The sequence below is a fragment of the Capricornis sumatraensis genome, chromosome 16 (genome assembly GCF_032405125.1).
Source record: "Capricornis sumatraensis isolate serow.1 chromosome 16, serow.2, whole genome shotgun sequence".
NCBI classification, from domain to species: Eukaryota; Metazoa; Chordata; class Mammalia; order Artiodactyla; family Bovidae; genus Capricornis; species Capricornis sumatraensis.
The window spans coordinates 51,990,052-52,016,740 of record NC_091084.1 but is presented as its reverse complement, the minus strand read 5'-3'; the positions used below and the strand labels follow the sequence as shown (position 1 = coordinate 52,016,740).

Below are 26,689 nucleotides of genomic sequence, written 5' to 3'. Positions count from 1 at the left end.
TGCACAATCTGTGAATAAGCTAGAAACCACAGAATTTTAAACTTCAAAAGGGTGAATTGTACGGCAAGTGGATTACATCCCAATAAAGTTGTTTAAAAAAATAAGAACTTTCTGAAGCGTTTTTTAAAGATAATTTCCTCAATTTCTCACCTCAAATAAGATATAACAGATTTCAATCTCCATGAAAACCACCACATGATTTGGTGATTTTTTCTTAAACTAGAGTCCAAAGCTTGTTATAATGGACACATAATATAGACACCTAGTTTCTTTAAAAGGTATTTACTATTGTTTTTTAAGTCGTGTACTCCTAAATAGTAATGTCTTCCTTAAATGACGTAACAAGAAAAAAAAATTCAGTTAAGCCTCCAGCAGCATGAAAACCTTAAGAATAAAATTTTAGTAACTTGATCAACACCAAAAATATGTAATTAACAAATAAGATACCAACTTATCACCCAAAATAGAAGGTAGAAACAGGAATTTAAAATGATCTGATTTTAAGGGCAAAAGCCTCTCAACTTAGACTCAACAATTTAACCAACGAGAGTGGTTAGTTCAGAAGAGACAAAGAAGTTTCAATAAGAACCTAGTTTCTGAAAATAAACCAATTATAAAGTTACCTATTTTTTGGTACTAAATAGCTTTCAGTTACTATCAGTATAAAGTCATACAATATTACTCCCCCAAAATACTCGAAAGACAGATTTTGCTTTTCTTAACTTCAGCTTTTTTTTTTTTTTCATTTTGTGGGTTTTTTTTTTTTGGCTGTGCCATGTGGCTTATGGGATCTTAGTTCTACAACAAGGGATTGACTCCCCGGGCAGTGAAACTGAGTCTTAACCACTAGAGCACCAAGAAATTCCCAAAAGACAAATTTTTCTTAGAAATTCCTTTAGCAGCTTTATATACATCTTCAAATTACAGTGAATTATTAAAGCCTACCGAACCAACAGCACCAAATCCAGTACTGGACTGCCCAAAGAGACTAGCTCCTGTTCCAAATGCTGTCCCGGTGCTGGTGTTTGTAGCTGTCCCAAAAAGACCTCCTGGCTGTGAGGCTTGGGTTACTCCAAATAGACCCTGAAAAAGGTGATCTAGATTACAAGATATCCTAAAATAGTTGTCTTTAGAATATTAATAATAGTTGCCATTTTTCCAAGTTTATATGACAGATATATAGAAGCCCCATTACTTAGCTCTACCAATAAGACTTGTTTCCTTACCATGGTGTTGGTGCTTGGCTGTCCTAGTGTGCTGGTATTACCAAAGGAAAAACCAGTGGTCTGGGTGGTTGTGGGCTGGGCAAATGGTTTGCTGAAGAGGCTAGTAGTTTGATTCTGCTGGCCAAAGAGACCACCAGGATTTGTTCCAAATCCAGTTGTACCTTTCAAGAAAAAATAAATGGGAAGGTTGAGGGACTGGGCAGAATGTAAAGTCTCATAGTATCTAGTTTCTGCAATAGTTTGTTATTGATTACATACCTAAATTACCCTACATTCATTAAGTACTCAAACTGGATAACCACTTCATTTTTCATCCTCCTTCATCTAATTCCAGATTTGGTTCAGACTAATTTCTAAAATAATACTCTGATCTTAAGAACCCAGTCTGGGGTAAGTAATCTTCCTTTGTGAGCTGAGAGCTTTTTGTCTCTTTTACAAAGATAACACACTACACTTAAAATGTATGTGGGTACTTTAACCTTGTTGGAGTAAGTTTTTCTTCAAAACAGGGGCTGTCTCTTTATAGCAACATATCCAGCATAGGATACATTTAATGAATATGTGGCTAATCTAAATCAAAGAATACCAAAACTGAAAAGAATACAAATGCCACTTAAATATGTATTCATTTGTATATGTTTCTATAGAAAATATCTGCTTGTTTTTACAGAAGCAAACTGGTGGCTAGAGGTAAAAAAAAGGATGTTCGGTGATGTACTTTTTGTATTTTTTGAATTTTATATCATATATATGTATTACTTTCACAAAAGTAATACTTTTATGAAGTAATTTAGTAACCATCCTAGACTTCCCTCTTTCATATCCCACATGAAATCAATCCATAAATAAATCTCCTCAGCTCTACATTCAAGCTTGTTTCAAAATCTGGCATTTTTAGCAATCACCACAGCACCCTTCTCTTCAAGTCACCATCACCTTTCATGTGGATAGGGCAACAACTTTTCTAACTGACTTGTTTCCACCCTTGCCCCCATTCAACATGCTTAATACAGCAGCCTTCAGAATGATCCTTTATTCATAATCTTATGCTTTACCTGAACCCTCTAATGGCTTCCAGACTCAATAATTCAAATCTTGACAATGGCCTACAAAGCCCTATGAAGTTCCTTACATCCTCCAGTACCTCCCCTTGTTCTCTCCTATTTGGCAAAAACTCAGGATTTTTAGACTTCTAGTTTCCTCTGGCTGGAATTCCCCCAGAAATCTGTATAGCTTTATCTTTCATCTTCTTCAGACAGGTCACTGATCAAACTTCACCTATCAGTGAAGCCCTTCTTAACTATATACACTTAATACCATTATTTCTCCCCACTCATACAGACATATCAGGTATTTCCTATTCTTCAGGACCCCTGAATCATTTTTCTACATAACACTTAGACACAAAAATGACAATTATGTATTACTTTTAGTTGTTCATCTCTCCTCAAAAGGGCCCAATATGATGTCAAGTGCTTACTAGTTCCAAAGGCTGTTTTGTTCTGACCATACGCAAAGCCTGAGTTTGTTGTGGAAGAGCTGAAGAGTCCTGTTGCACTGGAGGTGGCTGGAGAAGACCCAAACAAGCCAGTCGTGGTACCTGCTCCCACCTGATTCTGTGGGCCTTTCCGGTTGGCCTGATAATCCTCCAAACGAAGCTCCTAGAGTAAGGGAAAACATTTTCCAAATCTATACACAGTCAAAAAAATTATTTAGGAGACTAAAGACTCGAATTTAGTATTCAATTTCTATGTTCAAATAGGAACCATGACTTAAAAAACAGAAAACTATGGAATGGTTAACTTATTATAATTATAGAAAAAGATTTTCAGTAGCATATAATGGACATTAAAATCCATACCATAATTACCATGAAAACTACAGGCCAAACAACCAACCACATCTTAATTTCAATTTTCTTTCATAGACAATAATACTTTCACTTAGACAATAATCCTATCTACTTACAGCCCAAATGTGAAGATTAGCTGATTAAAAGATGGAGGATACTGAGAAATTCAGAAAACTTAGCAAAAGCAACAAAGTTTAACAATTCTGTCTCACAAGTTAAGTGTGTTTCTGTATACTCCAAGGAAGCAAGCACAATTTGGGATGCAGAAGACAATCAGAGATGACAGTTAAAATGTACAACAAACAATTACACAGCCATAATGAACAGCCTCATGCAAAATGGATAAACCTCACAATCTTGACAGACACACTTAAGAGCACACAAGATCTCATTTATATAAAGTTCAAAAATGGGCAAAACATGGGCAGTCAGGATAGTGTTAACCTCTGGGAGGGGAGGACTGTGACTTCTGGCAGGGCCAAAGGGGACATTATGGATGCTGGTAATGATATGTGTCTTGATTTGGAGCCTGATTACCTGGACGTATTCACTTAGTAAAACATACTATGCTACATACTTATGAATTTGCATGAGTTTACTAAAAACACATGCACATGCATACACTGCCCAGAGTAGTATGAGGAACCAGTCAGAGTAGACTATTAGTAAACTATACTGGTACATACAAGCTGAATATCATCCTTATCTAAAATAACTGATAAATAATATATTAATTAAAAAAAATTTGGTTGATGTTAGTTTTTTACATAAATCCTAAAACATAATCAGAAACATTTAAAAAAGCTGCTCCCTAATAGAATCAAAAGGTTAGGGTGATACTCTGTAATGCCTTTTACTGACCTCTAGTGACTTGCTTTCATATTCTTTCATAGCAGTAATACACTGGTGCTTGGTACTGATGTTAGTGCTAACTCCAGCTTTAACCATAGTATCAGTACCGGTTGGAGGCTGCAAAGGAAAATAAAAGTAAATCTGAAAGTCTAAAGCAAATGTTTAAGTTCAAGTTTTATAACCCTACTCTCCCAGGCACAATTCTTCAACTACTGAACTCTATAACCAGTCCCCTAGGTCTTTTACTAAACAAGACAGTTTCAACAGTGCTTGATTAAATACTCTATATTTCTAATCTCACCTTTTATTAAGGTTATTACATAAGTCAATCTCAGTAACTGTTATCAAAAATTCAGAGAATTTTAAAAAAACAAAAAAAAAACCCCAGAGATTAATCCCATAACCAAGCCATCCAATTATCTACTAAAATATACTTAATAATATATGCATAAAGAAAGCTTTATCCAATTTACCCAATATATACATTTAGCCTCTATTTCTGAGTTCCAATTCCTATTCTGCTCTGAAGTGTCTGCTTTATGACTATTGTTGCATTTAAGAGATACGGAAGCCTGGTTTTTCCTCCTATAGGCTTATGAGGCAAAGGTACTAGTAACTAAAGTGAAGTGAAGTGAAGTTGGTCTTCACTTTGCAACCCCATGATGTCAGTTTTCTCAATTACTGTACTTTCCAAGAGACAACAGACAATATTTTTCACTATCATTTACATTTAACTTTAAATTCAAGATTCTAACTTCAGCAATATGAATTCACTACTTTGCCTAAGAAATTCTTTATTTTCTGGATTAAATTTTAACAAGTTTTTCCAATCCCTATTTTTGCCAGAGATTTTCATTAGGCTAACTGCACTCCCAGCCTATCCTAAGTATCTCCTAAGCAATCACATCAAGTGGTATCTTACATCAAGTGGTAGTCCACAGATGTTCATAAACAAAATCTTTCATTCTCTCTATCCAAATTCTCTCAAAAAAGCTGAAGAAAACACTAAAGTCTATTGCCTCAATCTGCCATTTCAGCAACAAAAATTTTATTTCTAATTGGCACACAGAATATTGATATACCATATAGCTCCTTAAAGTCCTTACTTTCAGTGATTTTTACAGTTTGCTCCATCATTCTTTATTTCTATAAAGAATTTTTGACCATTCAAAGGTCAATTATGAACACTGTAAATACAAGTTGAACCTTGTACTAGTTTTTTCCCTTTTTGGCCATGGCATGGTTTGCACAATCTCAGTTCCCTGACCAGGGACTGAACCTAGGCCATGACAGTGAAAACCTGGAATCCTAACCACTAAGCCATCAGGGAACTCCTGATAGTAGCTACTTTAATCAACCTTATAAATACAAATTTAACTGGTTTGATTATAATTCAAACATAAACTATAATCTAGATTTATGTTTCATGACTTTCCCTGTCTTGTTGTTTAGTTGCTAAGTCATATTGGACTCTTTTGGGACCCCACAGACTGTAGCCCGCCAGGCTCCTCTGTCCATGGGATTTACAACTATTACCAGATACTGTTCTTAACACATTTCAGGAAGAGTGAGACTAACCTATGCATAACTAGAAAGAGAGGAAATTTTATAACTCATCCTGCAAAAAAATATACAGGAGACAAAAATACTCCACAAAGACTGGAAAATACTTACGTTAAACTTAATAGTAGTCCCAGTAGGAGCAGCTGTAAAACTACTTGGCCCAAAGAGAGAGCCAGATGTGCTACCAAAAGGATTAGAGGTGGTATTTGTAGTTCCAAAAAGTCCCCCACTGCTGGTACTTGTTCCAAAATCTATAAATTATAAAGAAAAATGGGACAGTAACAATAAAGAATTTAAGAATCTGTAAGTTTTTTTGGAATTGGGCTGTGGCATTAGAGCAGCATTACTTTCAAATCTCTCAAGCAAGTACCTTCAAATGGATATTGTGCGTGTGCACACATGTGTGCGCGCACACACACACACACAGTTCTAGGCTCAAAACTGAAGTAAAACAAAATCTGAATCTTTTAGTCAGCTAAGTGTCCATAAAGTCCTTCTTGGGCATACTTACACAACAAGCTGAAAGAAACAATACTCTGTTTCATCAAATACTTTATCTCATTTCTCTTGGTAAGACCATATGCTGAATGAACTTGTCTTCCTGACAATGTCTTATCACAACATTGAAACATACAAATGGTCCAATTAGGGTAATCAAACATAGGTTAATACAAAACTTCACCCAGAAAAATAATTTAGAAAAATCAGTAGGCATGTTGATCATTTACAGAAGTAAATCTACTTTTCCATAAAGCTGAGTTTTAAATAATTACATAACAGAGAATGTAACTGCTATCTAAGGAATATATTTTTCTAAATATAAAATATGACTTCTTGGTACCAGAAATAGCAGTAAGCAATACAAAGTTATCTGCCAATACAATAACATCCTAATACCAAGTTAAGAGGAATGTTGATTTCTCACAAGCAGTCAACTATTTCTTTTCTAAAAACATGTCCTAAAACATAGTTTAAAGTAAACAGCCATGTCTCTTTTGAATGAGTATTTTAGAATGCATTTTATACCATTATGGTTAAATATTTCAACATTCCCTCAAACAAGTTTCCCTTTATAAAATAATGACAGCTGATTAACTTACTCATTCTGCCATACTAGTGGCAGAATGGCATCAACTCACTGGGCAAACCTGTGCAACTAGCAATGTTTTTGCCTCAAAGAACTGTGTGAAGTATCCCTGAGCTGCATTTAGACTTAAAGAGAAAGAAGCCACCAATTAAACAAATTGGCCATGGCTAAGGAATGGAGACATAACTATGTCACATCCAGTACTTATCATTTCTGCATTAGTCTCTTCAAACCAGAAGTGAAACAAAGGAAGAAGGTGCCCTGGAAGGTGCTATGTATTATGGTTGACTACACACATTTTCCTTGAAATTCTTCCTTCTTGATACCTATGAAGTACTCTGACCTGGCCTTTCATCTTATTCTCTGGGCATTCTGTATCAGGTGGCTCTTCCTCTGCATATTCCTTAAATACCAGTCCTCCTCAGACTTCCATTCAGAGAGAGATGTACATAACCCCTTCCCTTCCAGCCTATTTAACTTTTCAATACATTTTGAAGTTTTCCTCTCCCCATGTTTTTGCTGTCTGGTGAGAAAAGGGGGTGGATGAACACAGGGAAAGGAGAAGAAAGAACACATTCAATAAGAAAATCAAACTGTCAGAGGCAGAAGTCCAAAGATTTACTACTTACTCCCAAAGCCCGTTGGCTTATTTTGTGCAAAGGCATTGTTTTGGGATGAGAAGAGGCTGGTTCCTGTGCTTGCAGTTCCAAACAAGCTATTTGATGTTCCTGTTGATGTGCCAAACCCAAAGCCAGTGCTTGTGGAAGTAGCTGGCTGGCTAAATGAATTGGTACCAAATAAGCCTCCTGGAGAGATAGAGAAGGGGGTAAAAAAAAAGAGTTACACAGATTGGAGTCACTAAATGATATCCTATACCAGCTATGAATAAACCAATAGTATTCCAAATAAAATCCCTACCTGGTTTGGTCTGTGAATTTCCAAACAGGCCTCCAGTATTGTTGCTAGAACCAAATGCAGATGTTCCAAATGCCCCTCCACTAGTAGTGCCAAATCCAGTATCTGATAAAGCAAATTCCAGAATCAAAATAAAATCTAAACCAGGTCAATGTTTAAAAAAGTATTTCCTGGTCTGAAAATTAGTAACAAATTATAACTTTCTGATAAAAGAGCCAATTAATAACAGTAAGTACATTCTACTAAGGATCAGAAAACCAAGAAAACTCAAATTTTATTTCTATTTTTTAGAAAATTTTAACAAGATTTTATCCTGGTTATTTTTCAAGTTATTATAAAGATCAAAGTATAAATTAATTCCTATCTAAAACTACTGGAGTGGATTTGTTCTTAAAACAGCTTAAGATTTCTCTCCCTCATTTGTTATTTTTTAAAACTTACTCTGCCCAAATGTTGAAGTTGTGCCAAAGCCACCAGTGCCACCCCCAAAGGGTGTTCCAAATGACTTATTAAACATCTTCAAAATCTTCAGAGAGCTGGAAAAAAGAAAAAATTATCACTTTTTAAAGACCATAAAATGCAGTGGAATTTTTTTCAGAAAATGTACTGTTCTACAAATTTAATTAGGCCTATTCAAACTGTAACACAATATTCACCCTTGTTCAATATTCCGAAATTCTATGTGATAAAACAGACTTTGTAAAACTGAGCTAAACTGAATCAGTACCATAATGTGAAATTAAAACTTATATCATACCCACAACTGTCCCTTCAAAACAATGTTTTTAGACCTTTTTAAAACTTAAGCCCCCCTTTAATAAAGACATCAGGTCTACTATGCCCTATTTTGGTATGCCCCATGTAGGAAGTTATGCAGAATACTCCTTAAAAATTATAACAACATTCTGTTATCCCAATCTGAGAAGCTAAATTTTTGGTCAGGCTTTATTTTCAATAGTTTGCACTGTAAAAAGTTTTTCCCTGTATTTTTCAGTATATAAATGTTGTAATATTGTTCTTCAAACTATGTACACCCCCTCCTCCCATCTCTAAACCTGAGAGATTCTGGTACCCTGACATTCTTTTTGAGATTACTTCTTAACACTATTCTCTATGGTTCTCTGCTTACCTATCTTCTACTACTTTGGGGAATATTACAGAAAACTTTTGGTCAAAACCTCCATTTCACATGAAAGAGCCCTCGAAAATATCCAAACTATGTACATGGTCACTTAATGCATTGGCCAAAGTAAAAGTTTTTTCCCACCTAGATTTGAATGAAAACAAGGTATAGTTTTACAAAAAAGTAAACACTTCCCGTCCCGCCCCGGTCAACAAATTTTCCTTAAATTTAAAACATCTGCTGCCACTTATGCGCCAGCAGACAAGAAAACAATGAGTAAAAGTCAAAGTGAAAGTCACTCAGCCGTGTCCCACTCTGTGAGACCCCATGGACAGTTCATGGAATTCTCTAGGCCAGAATACCAGAGTGGGTAGCCTTTCCCTTCTCCAGGGGATCTTCCCAACCCAGGGATCAAACCCAGGTCTCCCACATTGCAGGCGGATTCTTTATCAGCTGAGCCACAAGGGAAGCCTTAAGTAAACTATTTTTAATATTAAAACTCAGAAAACAATCATGCCTGTTTAGATTGTGACAGGTATTATGGCCTTTCTATTATTTACACATAATGAAACACTTCTTTTCTTCTAGTAAAATCATATGTCTCATTCATATAATAGAATTCAATGTAACATGCTGAGGTGTGCCCACAATGTTCCAGAGTCCTAACACTCGCAACACTGTGTGCAACACTGGAAAAGATGAAATAAATACTTTTATAGAAAGCAAGGTTCTGCCCCCCTCCATATTTCCCTAGAAAAAAACTTCCAATACTTAGTTCTTTATCTGAACATCCAGGAATTTAATAACTTCTTCAGTTAAACAGAGCTCACTGAAACCAGTAGTTCAAGAGGGCCACATTAGAATTAGATGCAAATTTTTCTAACTACACCCTCTATACCTCATTCCAGAAGTCAGAAACCAAAATGTCCAGGATTAGGATGGAGGCATTTGTATTTTGAAAGCCTCCTCAGATGATTCTAATGCATTTTCTTGGAACTGGGGGCTGTATTTCAGGTATTTCATCATTTCTCCTTCAGCAATAAAATGTAGTTGAATTTTCCTGCCTTTTCAATCTACCAGGTGTCATAAAGTGATGAACTGGACCTTTACCGTATCAACTGGTGACTACCCTTTCAGGGGAAATAATTCTTGGAAATACTAAACAGTTCATCCAGAACTGACAGTTGTGCTAGGGTCAGATGTCTGGACCAACTCATTTTGATTGTTCTCTCTCTCATACTGCAGTCTTGGGTCACAGGCCCTACAAATAAAGGAAATTCACTTGCCTTTATCTGCTGACTAAAATTTTTCATCCATCACCAATAAGGCAAAAACTGAGCTGTAATACCATTACCATGCTAAGTCTGCCATTCATTTTCTTATCCAACCCCATGAACAGCAATCTACTCGTGTAAGCCTGACTTCCTCCACAGAGGAGACATGTCAGGACTCAAATTCTCATACAGAAGCTTTCTGTCAGTTCGGCACTAGTGCCACTGCTACAGACCAAATCCACAACTTCTAATGATCAAAATTTGATTTCTAACAGTCTTATCCTAACATACAAACCTAGCATCACACATATACTCCACAAAGGAATTTTAAGTAGTAATAAAATATCCTGAGAAATATCTCACAGTTTATAAGCTCTTACAGGTTATCACAACAACCCTAAAAGGTGGGGTTATGCCTCACCACCTGTATTTTACAGATGAGGGAACAGAATCAGGTGTTCAACAAGTTTCCCCAAGGTGAAAAAAGGGATAAGCAGTAGCACCCCAGTTTAACCTCCGACTTCCCATGGACACCCTCAATCCTAGGATGGAAGATAGTAAGCAACAAGCAAGAACATGTGCAGTATATTAAGAAAATTCATCTGTTCCAGACTCAAGAAAAAGGCCAACACAGTTTAGACTCTTGGAAAGAAAGCTTCTCACTCGAGCTTAGCCTGTCTTTATGGTTCTGGCAAGGATGAACTTGGCTTACTCTCAAGTCTGATCATACTGGGATTCTAAGTGTTTTTTTCAAAAAAGTTATCCCCATGGAAGCAAACCAAGATTTTACAAACAGCTTCATTATTTTTATCATGATTGCTAGAAATTAAAGAATAGCTAATATAGTAAACCCTTTGCACTTCAAATAAACCAATTTCCTGACTCTGCTATGAAATGTCAGTGACTCAGTAAAAAATGCCCCCTTACCTCCCCTAAACTCCTTACCCCCCCACCTTGCTCCTACCAAACAACTTCCTAATTCATTCTTCAAAACCTAGCTCAGGGACTTTCCTGGTGGCCCAGTGGCTAAGACTCTGTGCTCCCAATGCAGGGGGTCCAGGTCTGATCCCTGGTCAGGGAACTAGATCCCACATGCCGCCCTCGCACCACGAGAGAAGCCTGCATGCCACAACGAAGACCCAGAGCAGCCTAGATAAATAAATAAAATAAATATGTTTAAAAAAAAAAACACCTAGCTCAAATGTCATCTCTTCTATAAGGTCTTCCTAACTCCTGTTAGTAATCAGTCACTCCTTTGGGCTTCCATAGCACAGTATGATTTATTTACACATATCTATCTTAACTCTCTCTACCATGAACCCTGTGACACCACCAACTACACGGATCTCCCTTGAGGACTGAAAGATTTGTTGTCCCAGCTGCTGAGACGTACTACCAAAAGACAGCTTTCAGCTGTCGGTCCTCTTCAGAACTGCCTCTAATGAAAAGAGTTGCCTCACCAAGGGTCAGATCAAAGTGATATCTCTGCTCTTTAACATGCTCTCAATGTCTGTCATAGCTCTTCAGGGGACAGACCATATCTAAAAGCCAGACATCTTTGTTTCAGCTTAGAATAACTCTGAAGGGTGATTTCAGCTTCATAGCAAACATGGATTGGCTAAGGCCTTCATTAAGATACTATCACAACTCAGTTTCTTCCTCAGCCCATTCTACTTCCTTCTCTTCTTTCCCACAAGTGGTGATCCCAAGTGCACTCTCTAATAAAACTCATGCAGGATTATCTCCAATTCAGAGTCTGCTTCCCAAAGATGTCAACCTCTCAACCTCCCCCAACACAACCTGCAACACACAATGAACTCCAGGATAGGAACAGTACCATTTGTTTACTATCCCAGAACCTAACAAGCAGTCCGAAATGCAGTTGTACTCATTTCCTAAATTAATGGCAATCACCACGAATGTTTTTAAAACTCAGTCTGAATGGTCAAGTTACTTTAGAAGCAATTTCTAACTTAAAAATAAAATTACCCTAGATTAACTCTCACAACGAAAGGAAGCTGTGAAAGGAAAGATTCTTGGTAGAATTTTTCATCTAATGAGGTTGCTAAAAGGAAGAGATCACAAAATGGTTGGATACAACCAGCAGACACTTCTTTGGCCTGTATATATATACATATATATGTATGTGTGTGTGTATGTATATAGTATACACACGCGTATGTATTTTAAAATGTTTATGTATATGTATATATTTTCTTAAACTAGCTGATAACATTTAAAATAGGGATATATTATCACCATCATGTGGCAGTGGATGAGAGGGGAGTTTGAGAGGGAATGAATACATGTGTATGTATGGCTGTTCACCCTTCTCTGTTCACCTGAAACTATGACAACATTGTTAATCGGCTACACCCAATATAGAATGTTTTTGGTGTTAAAAAAAATTAAAATTAAAATATTGCAAAAACAAGAATGGGTTATCTGTGTACCTCTATCAGTTTCCCCCATATGATAAACACATAATAAATGTACTCATCAGTTTATTATGTAATGATGTCATCAACCTTAAATTACTCAACTAAAGTAGTGAATCAGGGCACTCAGCTAAGTATTTACCTAGGATATGGTGTATCGACAATAAGGCATCATCAAAACACTCGAACAAACTTACCCCAAAAGAATTATTTCAAGTAAAAGATGTTCAACAAAAGAAAGGAAGTTGCAAAAAGATACAATTGGCAGATTCTTTATGTAAAATAGAAAAGATAACACAATTATTTATGAATACATATATACATAGTAAAAGAAAAAGAAAAAGACTAGTAAAACACAGGAAGGTGGTTACCTCTGGAGAGAGGAAGGGAAATAAGGCATGGGGCAGAGAATGCAGAGGATCCGAACTTCTCAGTAATGTCTACTTCCTCTATCATCAGTAACGAGTGATCTAGAGGGTGCAGATGCTGGCATTAACTCTATTTCCATTTAAAAATCTATTCAAAAGGAAAGTAGTGATCCAAGTGACTGAAAGGTGTGGAACCTCTAAATTCATTCATGTTTAAAGGCAAAGCACATATTCAAGTCTTGATCCTTTCAAATATATTAACCTGAGCCAAACTGAAATCCTCCTAGAATAAATACTAGCTAAAATTTGACTTCTTACTGTGTCCCAAGCACTGTTCTGTTTTTTTTAAAATGAATTATCTCTTATAAACATCCCCCAAAATCCAATGAAATAGGTGTTTTTATCCCTATTTTACAAATGGTGAAATTGAGACAGAAATAACTTGCCCCAAATCACAAAGCTATTATTAACTCCAGAAGCTATGCTCTGAGAGTCTATAGAGTCTAGACTGCCTTAAGAAAGAACACTGATGACTAAAGGGAATTGACTTTGCACTCATTACAAACAGGGAACCTATGAGACCAAAACTTGGCAGTATTGATCCAGCACCATTAGAAGAAAGAGACATTTCTCTGGCAAATATGGGAGATCTAGTCACCAGGAAGGTAATTTCTCTTGTGGATCAACAATTTATAAGATATTGCCATGATCTCGATGAACTTTCCTACAAAGATGAACCACTTCCTTTAAGGATGAACTGACTTATTTTCATTGCAATTTTTCTCCATTTGGTATATAAGACATACTTACAAAGAATAAAAAAAATTCCAATAGTACTATATGGAAAGAAGCAATGTCCTTAAATTTACTCTGTTCTCTATGTTCAATCTTCTAAGTAATAATTCAGACTGTCAGATACAAGAAAGAGGTAGCCTTAATAACAGATAACAGTAGTCCAGTATTCCCCACTGTCCCAACTAAAGCTAATTAACTGATGTCCAATTTTTGTGAGCTTTGTGAACTCTGGGTTAGACAACAAAACTCAGTTTTCTTCCAGAAAAGTGGTGGACAGACCCTGAAACATGGTAACACCCAGTCAACTGCCAACTTTATGTGCTATCTGAATGACTAAGCAAGTTTGCTGCTCTCTGACAACAGAAAATTACACAAATGGGAAGTAATTTTTTCTTTCCGCTTCCTTTGTATCAAACTCAGAAAAAAGCAAAAACACTATGTGTTAGATGAATGGACTAGTACTTTAGTTTACAAAGTACTTTTTCATACAGTCTCTCATCTTCACAGAAGTACTAAAAAAGACAGAAATTATCATCCACAGAAAACTGAACTGAATGACTGCTAATTTTTTCCTTGGGTGGGAGAGGAGGGATGGGAGTTGGTAAGAGCTTCAGGTAAAACAGATTGGCTTATTAATCACCTAATAACATATCCCAGCAAAACCACCCATTATTCTCTTGTTTTAGTCTCCTTGTAACTGATCCTCAGATCAAGCCATACCCTTTGCTGTTGTTGTTTTAGTCACTCAGTTGTGTTGGACTCTTTTGTGACCCCATGGACTGTAGCCCACCAGGCTCCTCTGTCCAGGGGACTTCCCAGGCAAGAATACTGGAGTGGTTTGCCATTGCCTTCTCCATACCTTTTGTTATAATATTCATTTCCTCTCTAAAAACTATGTCCCCTTCTCTTTCTAAAAATTGCTACTCAAGCCTCACCTGCCTCAACATGACAGTCCCAGATTACACCCTTCAGACTCCTATCAGTATAAAAATACTTCCCCTTTCCAACCCTGATTACATAAACTAATGCCTCCCAGCTGTTTTTAGTTATGCAATATATTTGCCGTCATACCTGCTGCTTGAGTGTGTAAGCTGTTTGCTGCCCTAGTAAAAAGTATTGTGATTCCCCTCAATTTCTCCCATTAGTGTGTAAAATTAATTTAAAATAATCCAGAGTACCTAATACAGCTCCTTCCTCATAGTGCTGAGTAACATTTTTCATCCCCTAAACTCATTTTACAAACTGAAGCAGTGAAGAGTAGTCTTAAAGACAAATCTGTATTTAAAACTCTCTGCCATTTAGTATGCTTGCAATTCTCTGTGAATCTAAAATTAAGTGAAAATAAAAAGGTAAAGAAGGAATAAAAAACTGCTGCTACTTGCTACTGTGTAATTGTAGTTATGATATTCAACCCTCAGATCTCAATTTCTATACCTGAATGGTAGGGATTATACAGTCTACGCCAAAGGATTGTTAGAACAAAGATGCCTCAAACTAGAGCTCCTCAAGAGCAGATTTCAGTCTAGTTTTACAATATTTTAAATTAGAAAATCAATCACTCTAAACTTTGATTGGTCAGTGCCAAGCCAGAACTCCAAACATAATATGACTTATTTCCCAATACTGTTGGTGTCACCTACTGACCACTTAAAACAACCGTGAAGCACCACAGCAAAAATTAAAACAATTACCTCCCCAAACAATATACTGAGGGCACTCTGATTATTCATTCACTTCTGCTCATCTCACATTTGCAGCTTCATTTTTAACTACTCATGTTAATATATAAATTTTATGTATTGATTTATGTTTGGCCATGCTGGGTCTTTGTTGCTGCCCAAGAGTTTTCTCTAGTTGCAGTGTACAGGGACTAACTCTTCTCATTGCAGTGGTTTCTCTCCTTGCAGAGCTGCAGAGCATGGGCTTTACAATATATGGGCTCAGTGGCTGTGGCTAAGAGCTTAGTTGCTACAAAGTATGTGGAATCTTCCTGGACCAAGGATCGAATCTGGTGTCCCCTGCACTGGCAGGTGGATTCTTAACCATGGATCACCAGGGAAATCCTCACATCTTTTTAATTTACAAAACTATTTGCCTATTTCTTAAGCTTATTCCATTTAGCAAGAAGGTTAGATGTGCAGATACTAGTAATCTTTGTGTAAAAGAAGTACATGGAAGTAGTCTAAACAAAGTTGTGAAGCGATGAGTGATTCTGATACACACTCATGAAGGATGAACTGTTTTCTTCCTGAACAGGCTAATTCACGCAATTATATTCCCCTTGATCAGCAGTGCTGTTCATAAAACAAACAGCTGTTCTGGTGCAGTAAAGAGGGATGGGGACACAACAGAACCTCATCAGTGAACACTTTCAAAGAAGCTTATGGCTGTATGAACCAAGTGTGAAAAATCACTGTCTTAGATCAGTGGTTCTCAAGGCTCCTAGAAGTCCCCAAAACCTTTTTGAGGGGGTCCATGAAGTAAAAGCTATTTTTATAATAATCTTAAGACATTATTTGTCTTTTTGAAAAAACTGTGCTGGGATGTCCCTAGTGGTCCAGTGGTTAAGACTCTGTGCTGATAATGCAGGGAGTGCAGATTCGATCCCTGGACAGGGAACTAAAATCCCACATGCCCCACAGCCAAAAGATTAAAATATATATGTATTAAAAAAAACTGTGCTGACCTCTGCATCTAATGGTATATAAAACTGCTAGTATCGAACACAAAACAAAACAATGGCCCCAAACTGTAGAGTCACTGGATTCTTCACTGCCACTCACTCACAGCACACATAAAAACCTACTTTCACTTGAATGTCCTTGATAGAGCAGTAAATTATTGACTGTATTAACTCAACATTTCAGGGCACATCTTTTCAATATTCTGTGCGATTATTCTGGGGGATGAAGTGGGAAATACTCAAAAGCACTTCTACATGTTGAACCACAAGGGCTTCCCCAATGAAAAACAGGTGGGTGATTACTTGTGAATACAAAGTGGAACCAACAGATTTTTCTTCATGGAACACCATTTTCATTTCAAAGAAAAAATGACAAACTTTGTTTACTTAGATTTGAAGCAAAAATTGGAATCTTGAAAACCTGTGTACACCACTATGAGCTTGTTAGCTTCCCAATTGTTAAAAGACATCTGATGAAATGTGTGGCAATATGAGCAACCGTAAATCTGTCAACATTTGGAAGAGCTGCATGACTCAGTGAATCAATGATTCCCTTGTTGTTGTTTAGTCCCTAAGTCATGTCTGACTCTTTTGCAATTCCATGGACTGTAGCCTGCTAGTCTCCTCTGTCCATGAGATTTTCCAGGTAAGGATACTGGAGTGGGTTTCCATTTCCTTCTACAGGGGCCCTTCCAGACCCAGGGATTGAACCCACATCTCCTGCGCTGGCAGGCAGATTCTTTACCAGTGAGCCACCTGGGAAGCCCAGTGATTCATAATGACCAATATACGATGTCATAAAATCATGCTCGGGTGAACACCCATTCAAAGTGCAAGACAGACCAATGAATTTTAATGTAAACATTGTACACAAGTTCAGGTTTGAGTGTAGTGTCAAAGGAGAAATCTACAATTATGTGATAAGGTTATTTAAAAAGCACTTTTTCCAGGACTTCCCTGACGGTCCAATGGTTAAGACTCCACACTCCCAATGTAGGGGGCACAGGTTTGATCCCTGGTCAGGGAGCTAAGATCCCACATGCTGCCCAGTGCAGCCAATAAATAAACAAAATAATAAACCATTCCTCCCTTTTCCAATTACTATGTACCTGTATGAGGCTGGATTTTCTTCACATACTTCAACTAAAATAACATACCAACCATATGAATGCATAAAATCTGCCAACTCAGTGGTCTTCTGTTAAGCCAGACATTAAAAAGATTTGCAAAAATGCAAAACAATGCCACCTTTATCACTAAATTTTTTAGTAACTTTTCATAAAGTTGTTATTTATAATAGCAAAATAATTTTAAATCAATAAATCTTTTCAAAGTTGGTCTGTTTCTAGTACAGTAAATATTAAACCACATAAACAAAAGCTGTTTGGAGTCTGCAATGGTTCTTAAAAATATAAAGGAGTCTCAAGACCTCAAACTTGAACTGTTAGAGCCCTCTTCTATTCGTCTGACTCCAGTTTCATATCTTTCCACTCACCCTACTGCCTCCCAGCTTCACTCTTAGGACCAGATATAGCATCGCATTTAATTGTATCAATTCAAGTACAAGCTCTTTTGCCTTTTTCCACAAAAAATGAAATAAATATTGCTCTATTTACCCAATGACCTATCCCCTTTCAAACAGGACTCTAATTTCTCCTATCCCAGAGAAAGGGAGGCTACGACAGACATGGAAGGAGAAAATAAAGAAAGCAACTCTAGTACTCTTTTTAGCTTCCCATCCCAGATTTTGACAATTTAAGGTTTTTCAAGGATATCTCAACCAAATGCAACTTATTAGCTGACTCCACAAACATAGACAAAGTATGATAAATGTAAGATTTTTTATTGAAATATTGGGAACGTTCTCTGTAGAGCACCAGTCTCACTGAGGGGCAGTTTTGCCTCTCAAGTAACATTTGAAAATGTTTGAAGACATTCTTGAATGTTAAATCTTGGAGAATGGGTGTTATGAGTATCTAATGGGTAAAATACAATACATAAATGAAAAATACTTAGGTTCAATTCTAAACACACAGAATGTGCCAAATTCTCAAGAAACGTTGTTTATATACTTTGTCTCTAATACTTATTGTTAAATCGCTAAATTTCTTATTCCCTTAAGCTTTGAACAGATTGCATAATTACAGATGTGATCTTTATTTACTGGAAATTTAACATCAGTATTACTACCCCTTACCTCCTAAGGTTACTTGCTACTATAAAAGTATCAAAGGAAGTAACATTTCCAAGCTATGAATCTGGTTCCCTAAAAGTTGTGCTTGTTATTAGCTGTCTAGGAGCAAATGGACCTGAACAGTCAGGTATCAAAGTACAACATAACACACAAATGGTATGGGTCCTCTTATCTGGGCCTGATATTTCAGGAGTGCACAAATACCTAGCCTCTTTATAGACTACTTTTAGGCTTAACTCCTCCAATTTGTTTATCCATCCAGACAAGCATACTTACTGAGGGCCTACTATGTGAAAAGCAAACTGAATACAAGACAAAAAATTTTTTACCAGTCTAATAAAAAGACACAGCTGAAATACAAAATGACTGGTGTCATAAACTGAAGTATCAAATAAGTGTTCTAGAAGGCTGCAGGGGAAAGAATGCCGGGGGAGGCTTCCCAGAAGAGAAAATGGCACACAAAACACACCCTGTTCACCTCTTAGTATTATAACACTACAGCTTCTGCTCTTATACACTACATTTCTCAATTTTTGCTTCATCATCAAAACATGAGGAAAGTGATGAGTCAAAAAATAAATTTATCAAAAGTACTTCCCAGGACCTCTTTCTTGTCCAACTTCTGGTTTGTTTTCTATATATCCAAACTTCAACAAGTTCCAAACACGCCATCTAACAAGTGTTTCTTTCTTTCTGAATTTATAAGACTATCACAGGGAATGATCACTGCTCTCTTCTTTGTTCCCTAGCTTCTTCTCCCAAAATAGTTTAATTTTCTCACCTTATTCTATGTTTTCTAATTCGGTAAGAGAGGAGTTATGAGTCCCAAGATACAAGAAGTGCCAAATGACTGCTGTGTATCTCTCTAAGTCTTGTCTTTATTTCCTGTTTTCTATTTCAACTCTACTGTAGCTCACTAACTGGACCCTTTCTTCTGAATCCTCAGTAGCCGACACAAATAAAAATTTCAGACCTAGATCAGGAAACTAGCCACTAATATGTAGCCTTATCAGTTCATTCCCAATACATGATACCCCTGATGTTCTTCAACTTTTGAGTTTAGTTCTCATGGTCTAGGCTAGGGTTCCACTAAGGAAGCGTTTGCCTTACGGTGAACTGGGCGGGTAGCAACCAAATCGGAAACGATATTGAAAACTAGGTTTCTGCTTCCAACTACTCAATGTCACCATCTTGACCACTCCACTTTTCTAAAGGGAATCCTCAGTAATGGGGGGCTAGAACGCCCAGGGAGGGCTGTATAGTAGAAAAATTTCTGGCACTTTCTAGTACTGTTTCTCCTCTGGGCCTCAGCTTCTCCACCTATGAAACTTGCACGTGATATGGGGTAGGAGAATTGACTTAATTTCCAAGGTCCTTAAGGCTAAAGTAAGTAATCCAGAAACCTCACCCTGTTTCTCGTCTAGCTTTATGTGGGACACGTGGGAGAACAAAAAGTAAGGTTTCACTCCATTAAATGACCTTAATTCTCAGATACAGTTTTAATAAGCTCACAAACTCCAGACCCACTCACCCTCCCCAGGGGTTGCAAATTTCCCCTTGGAGAAGCCAAAGCAAATAAAGCCCAATCCCGCACGATGATTAGGGAAGTGCTGAGAAAACCGTCCCTCAGGGTCTCAAGGCGCTGCCCCCGCAAAGGGCCTGCCCACCTAATCACTGACGGGCAAATGAATGAGTACAACCTGCTAGAGAAACGCTCACCCAAGGGAGGCTTCAACGCGAGACCCCCGGGCCCAGAACCCACAGAGAGCGATCCCTCCTCAGAGCCTGAAGGGTCAGGCCTCGGGGCCCGCGACCCGCCCCCTCCCTCAGGACAGAAGGTGCGCGCTAGGGCGCGAGACTCGGGCGCGGAGAGGGCCTGGGACGCCCCGCGCACCCGCCCTCCCAAAGTGGAGGAGGAGCCTGCCGGTCTCCGGCCTCCACCACCCTGGCTCCCGACTTACCGCGGTGCTGGGGGCGGGGGGGAAGTGTCAGGAGTGAAGGCCTAGGCCGGACCACCACCCGCCGCTCCGAGAGCAGCGCGCGGCCGCCACGAAACCGTCGCCGCCGCCGCCGCCACCGGTACCGACCGCCGCTCCGGGCGCTGCGCGTAGAGGGCCCGACTGCGTCACACGCCGCCCGCCGTCAGAGGCTCGCTGCGAGCGCTCCGCCCTCGCAGTCTGCGCATTGGCAGACGCCGCCGCCACTCTACAGCCGCCCTGTTAGTCATTGGACCACGGGTCTTTTGAAACCGAACGTGAGGGCTGTCTTTGGGAGACTAGGAGAGAGGGAAGAGGCGGGACCGAAGGAATTAGGGGGAGGAAAGGGGAGGGGCGGTAAGGAGGGACATGGAGTGCCGCCCCTCGTCGCCGCGGTTGGCTGGGAGGGAGTAGTGACGTCACACAGGGCCCCTCGAAGTGGGCTGGTGAGTGGCTACATCGGGCAGGGGGTGGGATAAGGGTGATGACGCTATGCCGAGGCTCCGCCCCTTCCCTGAAGCAGAGACACCGAGACTGCTGAGACTCGGGCCAATCAGAGTGAAGCTCCAGGATGGCATGGTAACTGTTCTACCCTTCCTTTGCCTCAGTCCGCGGGTGATCATGGGAAAGTGCTCCTGTCGTCCGGCCCTCATTTCCTGCCCAGACCACGTGCGGAGCTGGAGGGCCCGCCTAGGTCTATCTAAGTAGCTCGCCTGCAGCTGCTCCAAGGCCCCCAAACCTGGCCTTCTTGCCTCCTGACCCATGCCAGCCCAACATAACCTCTCCCTCTCTGAATCCATAGCATAGGTATTGGGAGTGTTAGTCATGCCCTAAGGGAATGGCTCAGCTTAAAGTTTGGTACAAATAACAATTATTGGGACTTTTTTCCCACCTGCACTTTAGGAACCCCTAAAGTTCTAATTGAAATGATCCCGCCTCCTCTGGGATACCTTTGTGAATCAGTCTGTCCCAGCGAGTTGAGGTGATGCTTGGGCAAGCCTCTGTTACAGCTTTGTTTCTTTGTATTCTGTTACTTACTGTCTTATCTTCAGGGCGGGGCTCTTGGAAGTTAAAGCTTTATTTTCAAATTTGTGTTTCTTCCACTTGTGTTCCCTGGTGGCTCAGAGGATAAAGCATCTGCCCGCCATGCAGGAGGGTTGGGTTTGATCCCTGGGTTGGGAAGATCCCCTGGAGAAGGAAATGGCAACCCACGGCAGTATTTTTGCCTGGAGAATCCCCGTGGACAGAGGATCCGGGCGGGCTACAGTCCACGGGGTCACAAAGAGTCGGACACAACTGAGCGAGTTCATTTTTCCTTTCCCCCCAGGGTCTAGTCCAGAGCAGGAGACAGATTATCTCAAAGGGGTGAGTTGAACATGTTCTGGAAACTAGATCTAGTGACTAAGTGGAAAGTGACCCCATGGACTATACAGTCCATAGAATTCTCCAGGCCAGAATATTGGAGTGGGTAGCCTTTCCCCTCTCCAGGGGATCTTTCCAACCCAGGGATCAAACCCGGGTCTCCCGCATTGCAGGTGGACTCTACCAGCTGAGCCCCAAGGGAAGCCCCAAGGGACTAAGGGTTCCACACAAAATAGCAGATACTGTGCTCAGAAAGCAGAACCTATTAGGATTACCACTGCACCGCCCCCTCCTCCTGGGACATTAATACAAGATTGAAATGAGCTCTACCCAAAACATGGATAAAGCTAAATTATGGGTTTTCAGTGGTGGCAAGGGATTAGAGATACTTAAAAAGTGGAGTGGTTGTGAAGATAAAATAATGGGTGGGAGAAACCTAGTACATTGTAGTTGTTCAGTAGATGCTTGAAGGAAGAAAAAAGTAAATATATGGATGATCAAATAGTAAAGCTAAATTTCTGACTCCAGACACCTTCCCCTAACTCCTCCATCAAAGTATTACTCCTTTCCCTCCACCCTCCCTTGCCTGTGCTCAGCATCAGAAAGTCATTAAGTCTCCCTGGAGGGTTACAGCAACTTCCTCACTGCCCTCCTGAATCTTTGATTTCTCACTTTCCAATCCTCAAACCCAACTCTGTTTAAGCTTTTTCTTTACTTACTTATTTTGATGACCCTGAGGTCAGGTGCACATTAAATGTTTGATGCAGAAATGAGTGAATTACTTTCTTGAGTAGAAGTATGGGATTTTTGAGTCAGAGAACCCTGCCTTTAAATCTGAGCCCAACCATGTGTTAGCTGTATGAACTTGGGGAAATTTCTTAACCCTTCTGAACCTCAGTTTTCTTTTCTGTAAAATGGGGATAATAACAGTACTTGCCTTACAGAGTTGTGAGAATTAAATGAAATAAGGCATATGTACCAGGTACACCAGTACCCTCAATAAATAGTAGATATTATTTGTATTCCTTAAAAAGGTTAAGAAATTCCCATTCTAAGACATGGACTCTGACACAGACAAGAAGCTCAGAAATGTGCCTTATATGAATGAATATTTCAGTCCAGAGTATTAGCAGGTGTGTAGGAGCTGAGCCTCTTAAGTAGTGTATACTTACTGGAAGACTGGAGGAGGAGACATTGGAAAAGAAGTGCTCCAGAAGGAATTTCCTACCACCATGGTGATTTCTAAGTAGAAGAACCTCTTGTTACATACTCTGGTAGGCATGTGGCCCACAGGCTCATCATTCCCAGGGACTTCTGCCCCAGGAAGGACTTCTTTGTGGGCCAACGCTTCCTGGGTCCACATACTCTTACTCTGCCTAATTCTGATAACACCCCTTTTGATTGTCATCATCTTCCTTCTTCCCCTGTAAAGCCAAGGAGTTTGGCACCTGTTCACCAAACTTTGCTGAGCCAGGTTTTGTCCTGAGTATCAGGAGCTCAGAGATGTCCCCTGCTCAACGCTGCACTAACCAAGAGAGACAAAGCTAAGTAAAATCCATTCTATCCTAGGAGCTCCCAGTCTCTCTTACACACGACCTGAGAACTCACTCTATGCAACTCTCCAGGGAGGGGACAGACCTGTAAGGACTAAAGAATCATGAAAGAGCAAGAGACTTTCTTCCAGTGAGATGATTCTCCATTGCTTATATGGTACATTGGAAAGAGCAGTGGGGTTAGATTCAAACAGATGTAAGTTCAGGTCCTAGATCTGCCACTTTTTAGATCTTGCACAAATTATTTAATTATTCTATACCCCAGTTTCCTTGTCTATAAAGTGGGTACAACAAAATCAATATGATCATAGAATTTGCAAAGGATTGGGCCCCTGTGTGGCACATAGTAAGCATATAGTAAATGTTGATTTCCTTTTTCTTTTCCTATAACTTGATAAGGAAGGGTGATGTTTGTAAATGGCATATAACTAGATTTATCAATAAATAAATCTTTTGTGAATATCTTTGACTTTTAACTAGAGCATTTAATCAATTGCATTTAATAAATTTACTGGTATATTTATGATTTCATCTAACATTTTAGGCTTTCTCTTTCCTCCAGATGTTCTGTTTCTGTTTCTCTTCTTTTTAAAATATATTTAAAAAATTTTTTGTTTCTTTGGTAAGAATAACTGCCATTTACTGAGGCCAAGCTCTTTGCCAGATTTTTTAAATTGAGATATAATTTTCATAATATAGCATTCACCCATTTGAAGTGTACAATTCAGAGGTTTTTAGTATATTTGCAAGTTTGTGCAACCACCACCACTATATAATTTCAAAACATTTTAATAATCCCAAAAAGAAACCCCAGACCCATTAGCAATAATGTCCTATCTCCCTTTCCTCCCAGCTTCTGGCAATTTACTAATCTACTTTCTGTCTCAATGGATTTACCTATTCTGGACATTTCATATAAATGGAATCATAAAATACATGGCCTTTGTGTCTGACTTCTTTCACTTAGCATAATGTTTTCAAGGTTCATCCAAGTTGTAGCATGCATCAGTATTTCATTCCTTTTTATAAGTAGGATAATACTCCATTTTATGAATAAACTATATTTTGTTTATGCATTCATGAGTTGTTTCCACCATAAATAATGATTATTCCACTATGAATAATACTGCTATGGACATTCTTGGACAAGTTTCTTGTAGACATGTGTTTTTAATTCTATTTTAATTTTATGTTTATACCTAGGAGTAAATTTGCTATAGGGTCACATAGTAACTCTGTGTTTAACTTAAGGAGCTGCCAAACTATTTTCCAAGTGGCTGTACCATTTTACATTCCCACCAGTGATGTATGAGGGTTTTAATCTCTCCACATCTTTGCCAATACTTGTAATTTTCTTTTTTCTTCCTTTTTTTTTTTTTTTTAAATTATAGCAATGTTAGAGGGTGTGAAATGGCATCTCACTGTGGGATTTTCTTAATACATTTCCCTAATGACTAATGATGTTGACCATCTTTTCATGTGCTTATTGGCTATTTAAATCTCCTTTCTTGCAATCTTGGATTATTTCATGTTTCTTCCTGCATCAGTTTGAAGATTAAATTATTTTAGTGATAGCCTTAGAAGTTACCACATGCATTTCTAACTTACTAAGGTGTGATGCTAATCAATACCTTTATAGGAAGGGTAGACTTTGCTGAGACAAGGAAAAGGTGAATTCCAGGCCAGATGAACAGGGAGAACAGAGATGTAGGACCGGAAAAGAGCCCAGTGTATCCACGGATGCAAACTGGGACTTCATCTTAGAAGCCAAAGAATGTTCTGCAGAACAATGAAGATGTAATTGCTATCTGAGGCAGAGTGGAGCTAGAGCAAGATGCGTAAGCAAAGGGTGAGCAGTTTAAAGCCATCCAAGAAAGATGTCTCTGCCCTGAAAAAATTTCTAAGAACAAAGAACATGCCTCTTCAACCCAGGAAAACTTTCCTGAGGCTGCCTAGGAGGCAGGGCAGAGTTTGGCCTGTTGTGGCCAGGGCTTTCACATTGCCTCTGTCTCTGCCACTTCACCTGTCTCCAAGCCATGCTCCCTCTGCCTCCACCCTCTATCCCCAGCAGTCATTCTTCAGCTGCCTTTCTTGCAGTTCCTAAATCTCTTCTTGATATATCTAAATTCTGCCTGTCCTTCAAAGTCCAATTAAATCAATCCAGCAAATGTTTCCTGGGCTCCTACTGTATGCCTGTCCCAAACTGAGCTGAGAGATTCAGAAATAAATGAAATAGGTGGAGGTTCTGTCCTTAAATGAGCTCCGAACTATTGCTCATTTGATGATGCAGGAAGGAATATGGAGGGAATAGGCAGGAAGATGGAGGGAATAGGCAGCAAGTTATTTTGCTTTATCGTGGTCAGAGCCCTAATAAAGGTGTGATGGAAAGCCATCAGAGACTGCCTGTGGGGTGAGCAGATCATGGGGATAGGGAGAGATAAGGAGAAAGTTAAGCAGAGTTCCATGTAAGAGGTGAGTATAGTTAAAATACCTGGTTGCTAGAACAGAGGATGACCAGATTATGAAAGATGTTGAACACTGCACTAAGGAGTTTGCCCTAGATCCTAAAGGCCATGTGTATGTGCTTGCTAAGTCACTTCAGTTGTGTCCAACTCTTTGTGACCCTATAGACTATAGCCCACTGGGCTTCTCTGTCCATGGGATTCTCCGGACAAGAATACTGGAGTGGGTTGCCATGCCCTCCTCCAGGGGATCTTCCAGACCCAGGGATTGAACTTGCATCTCTTATGTCTCCTGCATTGGTAGGCAGGTTCTTTATTACTAGCACCACCTGGGAAGCCCCCAAAGCAATGAGGATTTACTAATTTGCTGCAGGGGCCAAATGTGATCAGCTCTGTGTCATTAAAAGAGCCAATGTGAATGTAAAGGGGAATGATGGAGAGGTAGTAGGGTAGTGAAGGAGATCTCCAACAGGGAGCATTCCTTGACAACTACATCCCACATTCACTTCCCCTGTTCTGCTCTACCTGCCCCCCACCTCTGCACTACCCCATGCTCCTGGAACAACCCTGAAAACAAATTCTCAGACAGCTTGGACTATCTGGTATGCGTTTGTGCAAAGGGGATTGGAGCGGTGATCATGGCTAAGGCCTTAAAGATGGTGGTGGTGTTTCAGGCACAGGTCTCCTTAGGGTATGTCTAGGTACCAGGCAAACCAACTGGGAGGTCAGGAAACACTGGAAAGCTTCAACAACAGCAGCAGCTGTTTGGACAATGGACAAATGCCAGTTCAGCAAACACTGAGTGCCTCCTGAGTAAGGGTGAGACTAGGTGCTTAGATGCTTGTTCAACTTCTTTCTCTGTAAAATGGCTTTCATCAAACTTAGCTCACCGGATTATTAAGAATATCAACTAAGAGAATGCATATGAAATCCCTGGCACATAGTAAGAACTTATCTTTTTCTTCC

General features: G+C 39.2%; 1 protein-coding gene across 1 annotated transcript in view; it reads right to left on the bottom strand.

Annotated features, from left to right (window-relative positions):
* The window catches only part of NUP98 (nucleoporin 98 and 96 precursor), an 87,617-nt gene extending 67,176 nt beyond the window's left edge, over positions 1–20,441 (bottom strand). The window contains exons 1-9 of the mRNA XM_068988802.1: positions 20,332–20,441; positions 7,937–8,031; positions 7,499–7,600; positions 7,210–7,386; positions 5,605–5,744; positions 3,940–4,047; positions 2,707–2,887; positions 1,227–1,387; positions 946–1,083 (exon numbers count right to left, since the gene is read on the bottom strand). Coding sequence (XP_068844903.1) covers positions 946–1,083; positions 1,227–1,387; positions 2,707–2,887; positions 3,940–4,047; positions 5,605–5,744; positions 7,210–7,386; positions 7,499–7,600; positions 7,937–8,012 — 1,083 coding nt within the window. The 5' untranslated portion in view covers positions 8,013–8,031; positions 20,332–20,441. The remainder of the gene's footprint in view (positions 1–945; positions 1,084–1,226; positions 1,388–2,706; positions 2,888–3,939; positions 4,048–5,604; positions 5,745–7,209; positions 7,387–7,498; positions 7,601–7,936; positions 8,032–20,331) is intronic.
* Positions 20,442–26,689: the final 6,248 nt, after the last annotated feature.